Here is a 10,559-nt window from a genome sequence, read left to right on the forward strand (position 1 = left end):
AACAAAAGTTACTTCCTCAAAGATGCAGGTACCAGCGATGCTATACGAGGTTCCCTTATTCTAGGTACTAAGGGACCATAGAAACGGTGCTAAAGGGACGAAAGAAACAATAAAACCTCTATTCGTAACGTAGGAGTTGAAATAATTAGTCGATCAAGTACCATAATTAAGAGACTAACATCTAAAATGCAAATGAATTCATTACTAATGCATCTCACCTCATCTGCTAACTTTAAGTGAAGTGGTACAAATATGTCCACGAAGTACAACGGGAACAAGAAGCGGCAACATTACATTTTACCATTTTACTTTTCTCACTGTCCAGTTACTTTAATCTATTACTATCCGTCTTCTAATTTAGCAAATATATATCTCTCTCAATTCTTGAGCTGTTCAGGATCTCACAGAACAGGACGTACTGGACATACCTATCTTGTTTAGATACTTATTTAGACAGTCGTGGCCAGACACCAGCTTGATGCTGCTGCAAAGGTTCTTCTTAAGAGATTGGTACTATTAGCTCCTGGATTAATCCTTCCCAAGTTTTCCTTATGGCCATTCATTGTGTTCTCTCCAACATTTTTGTCTGGCAATCCCTAAGACTTACTAGTGAGAAAAGCAGGAGTCCCCAAGGAAATGCTAGTCTTTCTTAACATCCACTAGTCAGCTTTTACGGCTTATTCGGAGCCTGTCTTAATAAGATCCCGGGACTGCTGAGGCAATTAGGTAAAAAATAATTATAGTTTAATTTTTATAAAGAATATTTTTTTTTATTGAAATATAAAAACATAAATAAAAACAAAATACCTTCCATATTTGGGCCGATTTACCATTGCTTTATTATTTTGTACATTTATTTTGGCTATGTTTACGATTTCTAAATAAAATAATAATAATAATAATAATAATAATATTTCGGACGATTTAAAATCCTAACCAAAACTGCATAAAAAAAAACTAAATGAGATCATATTCTTCATTATTCAAATTGGATATCAATGTAATAAAGTAATGAATACCTAGTTCTTCTATCTACCCAGATTCTCTTGTGAACGGATCCATTTGACTAGCTGTAAAAACAAAGCTTTCTTAATTTTTAAAAGTTTAAACCCTTTGTTTATATTAAAGCGGGTTCTAAACTTGAAACATCAGGTTTTTCTAAGATAATTTGAAACTGAAATTTCTGATCACACGATGAAAAGCCACACAATTTTTTTTTTTTAAAATAAGTGGTCAAGTCCGGACTTTTACAAATCATCACTGTAAAAATCCATGCTGAAAGCAGGGTTAGGAGATATATTCAGGGAATAATATTAGAAAATAATCGATAAATAATAATAATAGTTAATATATGTAATTTCAAAATAACTAAGTTAAGGAGTTTTAAAAAAAGTGATTTCCAAAGATTTCTAGCAATTTATAAAAGGTTAAATATTAAATAGGATGAAAAATCAATATTTTCTAAAATTTACTCTTTCAAGGATCATGTTTTCTAATTAATTATTTGTAAGCACAATAATGATAAGTGGCTTACCTAACAGGATATGTATCTTGAGAACCAGTAGCCATCTTTTCAAGAAGACTCATTAATACTTTAAATCGACCTTGGATCTAAAATAAAATAAAAATTACATCAGAAAATTTAGCGGATCTATCCTTCGTAATGGAGCAGGAAAGATCTTGTGGCCGTAAGTAGTAAAATTACAAACTTTGTGAATACTCGTGTGTTTCTTGCGAATTTTATTTGAGATATCCTTCACTTTCAATCATTTATATCAATGAGTGTTTACCATAGTCACTGCCTACTTTTCTTTTGTAAGGAGTAACCCACCTCTTATCTAAAACTATGGTGATCTTAAGCAAGGCCAATAACATGACTATTAAAACTATATAAGCTGCATAGATCAAGTATTGCTATGTTGGTTATCATTAACTTGGAAAGTAATGGGCATAAAATGTTATTTATTAAAAATCATGTTTGCCTAATAATAGATACCGCCGTTGCTATCAAAAACGTGAAATCAAAAACCACGCGGTTGCGAATCACTCTTCACTTGCCGCTGTATGATTCACCAATCAATCTCTCTTTCAACTCTTTCAGATTTAAAAATTGTCCAACAGTAATTGGTAGTTAGACGTGGTTTTATTAGCATAAGCTGATCAATTATTATAAGTAAAAAAACAACACCTATGTATGAGGGGACACAATAAGGTGGTAGGACTGTATTGATGGATAGATCAACTTAGCATAACATAGCGTCAAATATTGAACTGAAGGAAAGAAACAAGTTGGTTGATATCACCTTCTTCTAGAACACAAAAGCTTGAAAGCACTATTGCGGAAAAAGTAATGATCCCTGTACAACTTTTAATACCTAAATCATCACTAAAACGCATTGAAAAAAATTGAACTACAATCGAATATTCTTGAACAACCAGGGCAGCAATTAAAAACGCCTCGCCGAATATTCTCAAAATGAATAAATGAATGAAGCTTGACGAAACTCCCGAATGAAATTATTATACCAATCAACACTGAGAACCTTAATAAAAAATTATTAATAAATATTCTGATCAATAGAGCAGAAGTGTTACTGATGATAAAATGCTACAAAAAGTTATTTACTTAAAACATAACAAACTCTAACACACCATAAAGAAAGCAGAGAAAGAAAATTAAAAAATATGCACCACTTATAGATGAAATACTTTTAGAGGAACCAAAACACAGTAAAAATCAATAAGCGATGTCTTATGACGTTATTTATCCCATAAACATTTGCAAAAATGCATATTTACGAGTACGCTACCAATTACATGTAAGAATCATACTAAACAACTTATTTAAAAATATCTTACATATTATACTTACATCATCCATACTTCGTGATGGCATAAGATTAGAGATTTTAGAAAATGTTTGTTCTGTTCCGATTTCTTTTTGGAATGCTTGCAATATCATTTTATCTTCTTCTCTTGTCCATTCTTTATTTTCTTCAATATTTTTCTCTTCTTCACATTTATCTGATGATTCATTGAGCGATTCGTTATTACTGACTGTTTCAGCTGTACTAGTATTCAAATCTTCCTGCTCGTTTTCTTCAGTACCGTATGGTTCCTAAAATAATATACAAAATTAGAAATTAACATTACTCATTACAAGATGGCTTTTTGAATGTTTCTGGTGGGTGCACATCCTGATGATTTTAAGAGGATCATTGAGTTTATCAACAGATCAAGAGATTCTGGACCTTCACCAACCTTTTCAGCATTCAGCAACTTGCCGGTACAAAATCAGATGTTAATACCTTTTCTGATTGCAGCTCTATTGGAATCCACTATGAAATCATAAGTAAACTAACTTTTATTCCCAGTTCCTTCCCGAAATCTATTATAAACGTGCTACCTTTTGCGGCTTATTTTAGGTGAAGGTAATGCATGCATCTATCAGGTACTTTTGGACAAATCTTAACCTGCCTCAAAAAGAGATCCATGCAAAAAAGAAAGGGTATAGCCTTTCCTTGCCTTGGTACCAAAATAAGGACTATCTTCCTGTCTAACTTATCCAGGTCATTTTAACCATTAAATGCATATATAATGTTGCACAATAGTGGGAATATCTCACTTATCCTATGATAGTTGAATCATAGGTATCAAAAATGCTTAATGTGATGTCTTAAATCTCATTTTGCTGCTTTACTGTTATTATTTTCTTAATTTGTATTTGGAAATGTATTTATTACTTCCTACTTAAAACTATTGAGTAACCAAAAGGGACGAATAGGATGACACGAATGCAACAATGAAGAGTGATTATAACTTTAGATAGCATTTATAGTTATAAATTTTATAGCATTTATAGCTTCATAGCATTTAAAGTGTTTTCTGTCACCTTAGGAAGTGGTGTGGCACAATCTTGTGTATTGGCTAGCGGACTGACAGGCGTCAGCAGACCAATTAACCTGGTACTATCATTAGTGTCAGGATCGCTGGTTATTTCACTATCTAAAGATTTTTCACCTCCACTAGAATCTTCACCCCAGTAATCATCCTCATCATCCGGCCGTTCTTCAACACCACAGCCAATATCCACCACTCCATTGCAATCATCAACAGTCACATTAGCTACATCATGTGGTTCGCATTTTATTTCCAAAGGTGGTATTTCATTACGATCTCCGCACTCTATAATAAAAAAATACAATTTTATTATTATTATTTATTAATAACTGTTTAGATACAAATGTATACAACAGTGAAATTTGACCCAGTAAACAAAAAAAAATGTATATTAAAACTGTCTGGATTATTACAAATAAAGAATAAGCACATAGCTTTTTAAAAATAAAATTGAAATTTCCATATAATAATATAATCTCATTTTTTTCTTTCTCACTCTCCCTCTCTTTCTAATATATTAACAATATATCTGGGATAAATTAAATCTATGTACTATAAAATAGATAAAATAAAAGTTATGACATCTTATATAAAAATAAAAAATAAAATAAAAGATAGCACACTCTTAAATACATAATGTTAAATTATTGAATAATTAACTTATTACAAAAGTATCCTTAAGTGGAGAGCTTCCACCGTGAAATAAAATATATTATTAATTTTTTCTATGTTGTCCACAGATAACAATGACAAAAAAGGCTCCGCACTAACAGTAATTTTATGTAAATATTTCTCCCGAAGGGAGTTAAAAGATGGACAAGCTAAAAAGAAGAGGACTAGGTCGTCTGATTCCTTCAAATTACATAATATACAATTCCTTTTTAAATAAACAAATAAAATTTAATAGTTGTGATCAAATCTTATCGAGTTTAAAAATGAAACCAGCCTAAAAATGTTTACCTTTATTTCCAATATTATGAGATTTTGAAGTAGATGACTTCCTCTCTTTTCTGCGTTTACTGTAGAGAGCTGGATGAAGTTTTTTCAACATCTCAATTTGTGGTACATCACCAAATGTTACTCGAGCGAATCTCAGAACTTTACCATGTTGTACATATATCTGACCATTTATAAACTGAAATTACAAAAATGTTAAAAATGTAAACTAAGAATAAAATAAGCTATTAAACAGTGCAAAAAGTTTTTGAATCCCTTAATCCTAGATAAATCTGAAAGTTGGCTTCTTGTCTTTTTAATCTAAACAATTTGAATTTTCTTAAATGTTAGAATTTTGTTTCTCAATTTTCTGTAAATTGTTGAATTCCATCATTACTGAAGTTGGTTTGTTTCTATAATTACATTAAAGAGTACAGAACGTTGGGTAAAATTTCAGACATTAATAGATTAATAAAAGAATGAGTACTGATATATATATTCTTATAAAATATTTTACTAGTATTCTGAAGATTTGATCAATCCGTTTCTGTAAAGCAGACGTTTTTTTTCTAAGTTCTATTATAGAAGTTTTTGCCAAGCTTTTGTCATTTGTATAGATTATTTTTAAGGCTATGAAATATTTTAATATAGAAAAGATTGCATTTGAATTTAACTTGAGGGTTTGTTATTATACGTTAAAAACCAAATCCAAACATTTAATTCTGACTTATGTTGCCTTTTCTAAACATTTGAAACTGGCATCTCAGAAAATCGCAAACAAGCTATCCAAAGGCGTTGAAAAAGGAAGTAATGAGAAAGTATAGGAACTAAAGAATCAAGAACCTTAAAAATACAATTGTAGCGTCTTAAGAAACCTAGACTGTAGCACTCTTTCCCTTTTTAAAACATAACTGACCAAAATGATTTACCTTAATATTACAAGAAATACAGAACGGATGTGAAGGCGCTGAATGGCATTTACAACAACAATTCTGACAGCAACCTCTTTCTGGATGTTCTGGAATTCTTAATCTTTCCCAGTCACCATCTTCAATTGATGTTTCACTAATATCTTCATAATCTTCTTTTGAGCTAGTGAAAATAAAGGCCATTTATTTAGATATAAATTTAATAAATCTGGATTCCAATCAAAAAGGAAAAGCTTCTTTATTTACCAAGGAGGTGGTTTTTCATCGGGAAGTAATTGTAAAAATCCATCAGATAGATGCTGGTGTCCTTTTAAAATTGGGAGTAAATTAGTTTTTAAAGTTTCTGAAGCTATTGTACGATTCGTTGTCTGTTGCTCTAGGGCATGGATAAAACGATTCATATGATGAGCCTGCATTAAAAAAAAATTCAAATACAAAAGATGTATAAAATTATTTAATTACATAATTAAGTTATTATCCTCCTAATAAATTAAGTATGTTAACTAAGTTGTAATGAGTTTTTTTGCACCTTAACTAACGATAGTTAAAGTTACCCTGATTTCCACATTAATTTCTTAATTAGTACACTATTTTCTCAAACTACAAATACTTTTGTATTTTTAGTATCGTAGCTTAGATGAATTAACAAGGAGGTTTTTAAAAGTAAACTCTGGCGACTTAATGCAGCTACTGGTAGTAAAATTGCCAGTCAGTCAAAGATGGTTCCCGAAATCGCATGCTAGATTTCATAGAAATCATTGGTTTCAAATAATTTTCAACCATCAGGTGATTCGTTTACTGCACAAGGTAAAAATATGTGAACAAACGAAAAAATTGCTGTAATTATTTTGCTCTATTTATACCTAACCGTATAGAGAAATAACTTTACTCGTCTGATTTTGCATATCTTAAATGTAATAATTATTTGAAAAAATACAGCAACTCTCACAAAAAGAAATCAGTTATATTTTTCAGCTTAACTGTTCTTTGTCTTTGTATAAATTTTCACGAGGATTTGACGTTTTCTAGCAAGAAAAATAATGGATTTTGTAGATTATTCTCCACATTTTTAAGTTGTTCACCGATACTATCCTTAACAATCTCTCTTTCTAACCATCACATTGTTCTCTTAACGCTTCACAACCAACTACTTTACATTACTAATATCTACCCTTATACAACTGTCCTACCGGAAATTTTTAATAACACAATTCAACGATTGATTGACTCACTTTTCAACAGAGAGGAAATTTGTAATTAAAACTATGGCAGGGAAACCAAGCAATTTACTAACCTACCGACATTTTACAGACCTAATAGACTTCTTCTCGTACATACTTTCCAAAATCTTTAAATTCCTACACATCAGTTTGACTAAGATATCACACACAACTGTATGCAATGTCGTAGACTGGTAGAAGAAGTATCATCTTGCTTAGAAAAAGTTTAGAAAACAAACAACTGGATGTAAGTTTGACTTTTGAAAAGTAAAATTTACTCTCAGAGTTAAAAATGACCGTTTACATTGACAGCATGTAACTTCGTCACAATTTTGACAGACGGTTAACATGTCACGATGTAGCATGTTAAGCAAAACTCGTAAAACATTCAGAACGAAATCCTTTCTTATTAAACGTTTATTTGACAAACGATCCAAACTGGACATAAAAAGCAAAACAAAGGGGTAAAATAGGAAGGAAACACTGATCACTTACAGTCAAAGAAATTGTACCCCTCAATAGTTCATTTTTTAAAAATGGATTTAATTTATACGCTTGTTTCTAATGAAATCGAACTTAAAACGAGGACCTTAGACCAGAACACAAAAAAGTTCTGTTATTTAAAGCACCCCTCTCTTTCTAAAGTAATTTAGATATGAACTTAACATGCAGCAAATCAGGCAAAATTGAATCAGGATGGTACTTACATCAATTTTTCTTAGAAAACTCCAACATTTCTCAAAGTATTTGTAATCCATAAACTTGCCACATTCTTGTGCTTGATGAGGATGTAAGAAACCCACAAAATCATCCACAAGATCGTGATAATCAGCCAGCAATTCCACAATTTTATGATAAAGTGCCACAGCGCTGCCAGGTTCATCCTGCAGAAACCCAAATGAAAAACTGAAATAATTATAAACATTTAGTTTTTAATGGTCAAATTCAATAAACTTAAATTTTAAGTAAATAGACTAGTTTTTATTATATCGTATTTAAGATACTTACAACTGCTTCACTAAGTAAAGCAATGAACTTTTGGAATGTCTGCTCATCAAGTGTTGACTTTGCTTTATTAAAATATGCTTCAGCCAGAACTGTAAGCAATTAAAACTATAAGTAACTAATTATAAAAAATAAATAAATACAAATAAAATAATTGTTCCTTCATTGTTAAAGTTTTGAAGAAGGTAAATATTTATAACAAAGTCACTGCTAGCTAGGAACAAAAAACGAACAATAAACTTCTTGTAAATTTACGCTCGACTTAACGATGCAATTAACACTTGACATGCCTAGCACTTGTCAATAATCCATCCCTAACTCTAAAGAAACTTGGGCATATAACCAGAAACGTTGAAGGTTTTCTGATTTTAACTAATTTATTCCGTGTTGTCTTCAAAATACATAAACCCAAATTATGTTTTTCAGCTTGGCTCTTTACACCAAATGCGCACTTTATAAAATACGTAATGAGAAGGTAAACAGGCTTACGGTCAGCGTGGTCATCAATACTTTTATCCTCAATAGAAACTTCATCATGATTAACATCCAACTTTTTCTTCTTTTTAGGTTGGTTAACATTGGCCAATAATTTTCTTTTCTCACTCAATGGAGAACTATCCGCTAATAATACCAGCTCATCATCACATTCCTAGATTTCAGGAACAAAAATTAAAAAAGGTGTAAATCAGTAAAAATTAAATTAATCCTAAGTAAGGATTAATAGTAAGTATAATATAAATAATATAATAAGATTAGTGAGACAAAATTAAGAAGGGATTTATAATTTACAGTATGGAGAGAAGAAAAAAAAGTTAATTTTTTGAGTGAAAACAATTTCCTAATCTGAGAAGTTGAAGTTTTATCAGAATGATATAACCCACCTCGAATTGAAAAACCCCTGTACTGGTTTTAGAATTACAGAGAGTACGTAAATCTACAGCTCTGTTTAAATAGTAAGCAAAGTTTAGATAGACTTAATGAGGAAAGTAACAGTTCCTTCTTTTAACAAGAGGCAGACCATAAATTCAGAACTCTCTGTACAATCGCAATCGCTTCAATGAATGTGACAGTTTTATATATCCTCATCCCGAGATGGAGAGCTTATTTGAGCACACAACTTGCAAAAAACTAATCAGCCAGAGAAGATATAAAGAAGGATATTCAATATTATTTCACAAACAAAAATTTCGAATGCCCGAACCATTAAGCATTACGATTGATTACTTTAAGCATCAAGCTTTTTCAAGAAACAGAATGTAGGGGTAGGGCATGCAAGAGATATTCGAAATGAAGCCCCAAAGAACAAAAAAAAAAATTATCGACCGATATTTTTAAGTCAATTAGGAACAAATAACAGGATAGCAACTGTTTCTAATAAAACAACGAAGCACCTTAAACTACTATCTAAATAGTGGTAGCCTCAGATTTATTATTTATATATTCTTTGTACAAAACTCACTTTGTGTAATTTGGTTAAATTAAAACAATTAAATAGTTACCTTTTCATCTCTTGGAAAACTATCAAAAGCAGAAGACATTTCATAATTGGTTAAAATGCGCATTGATTGTATTCCACCAACGTCTGCAATCCTTAAAACAAGAATAATAAAAATATAAAAAATACCTTAATTAATGTAAAACATTTTTTGTTTGGAACTGAATTGAATTGTTAGATTACTAACTGTGGATTTTCACTCGTTCTGTGAACATCTTTCTCTGAAACGTTTTCAACCTAATAGCAAACATGTAACATTAATAAAAAAAAAAGTAATTATGTTTCAAAACTGAATCAGAAATTTGAAACTTACTTTTTCAGGAGATCCTTGTCTTGATGAAGAAAATATTATTGGCATACTTGGTAACATTTTACGCGAAAAGTAACAAAAGTTAACGATTGTTCATTCAATTTTAAGTTCACTCTTGGAACAATATTAAAACCTTTCTGTAACAAAGGAGGTTATTAGAGGTTATCATTGTCCGTCAGCTGCTGCTACCTGACGAGCAAATTATGAACTAAAATTTTCTAAGGGCATTAATAATTGCTTGTTTGAATAAATTTATGTAAAATATTGACATGTGGCTTTAGAATTTTTCTATTTCCAATAGATGTAAACTTATAAATAAATTAATAATTAAAAGAAGAAATTGCACCACTTTAAAGGTTTAAAATTACTTTTAAACTTACTTTAATGCACTTTTTATGCAACAATAACTGTCAACTTTTGGAATTCTCTCTGTATAAAATTTTATTTAAATAAAAGGAATTAAACCAAATATTTAGTGTCTTAAAAATGTAAAATTTAATCTTCTAATCACCTCATCATTTGATGAAATTCTTAATATTAGTACCAATCGTACAGAGGATGATGAATGATACAGAGGTTTGTCAAGGTATGGTTGTGCCTCTCTCATAGGAATGAACCTATTGCTGACGTTAATTAGACGACAAATCTTATACAACTGTCCTACCGGACAGTTTTAATTAGAGGAAGAAAAGCCATTTCATTAAAACTGTCCGGCAGGACAGTTGTATAAGAGTTGGTCGAAATAACTGCTCGACAAAGCGTAA

At 30.7% G+C, this 10,559-nt stretch overlaps 1 protein-coding gene across 2 annotated transcripts; it reads right to left on the reverse strand.

Moving 5' to 3' along the window:
- Nucleotides 1–743: 743 nt before the first annotated feature.
- LOC141447302 (uncharacterized) lies at nucleotides 744–9,953 on the reverse strand. Of its 2 annotated transcripts, XM_074114727.1 has the most exons (13): nucleotides 9,799–9,953; nucleotides 9,673–9,722; nucleotides 9,490–9,580; nucleotides 8,480–8,639; nucleotides 7,994–8,082; nucleotides 7,693–7,869; nucleotides 6,012–6,175; nucleotides 5,766–5,928; nucleotides 4,861–5,035; nucleotides 3,893–4,185; nucleotides 2,873–3,118; nucleotides 1,535–1,611; nucleotides 744–1,070 (listed from the first exon to the last, which is right to left on the reverse strand). In XM_074114727.1, the coding sequence occupies exons 1-13, from the start codon at nucleotides 9,853–9,855 to the stop codon at nucleotides 1,067–1,069; spliced, it is 1,746 nt and encodes a 581-aa protein (XP_073970828.1). In that variant the 5' UTR covers nucleotides 9,856–9,953; the 3' UTR covers nucleotides 744–1,066. The 2 variants fall into 2 exon arrangements, with proteins under 2 accessions (XP_073970828.1, XP_073970830.1); XM_074114729.1 differs by lacking the exons at nucleotides 9,490–9,580; nucleotides 9,673–9,722; nucleotides 9,799–9,953 and having other exon boundaries at nucleotides 7,693–7,891; nucleotides 8,480–8,523.
- Nucleotides 9,954–10,559: the final 606 nt, after the last annotated feature.

Source organism: Rhodnius prolixus, unplaced genomic scaffold (genome assembly GCF_049639745.1).
Source record: "Rhodnius prolixus isolate KJV_2025 unplaced genomic scaffold, Rpr scaffold_7, whole genome shotgun sequence".
In the NCBI taxonomy this organism is placed as follows: Eukaryota; Metazoa; Arthropoda; class Insecta; order Hemiptera; family Reduviidae; genus Rhodnius; species Rhodnius prolixus.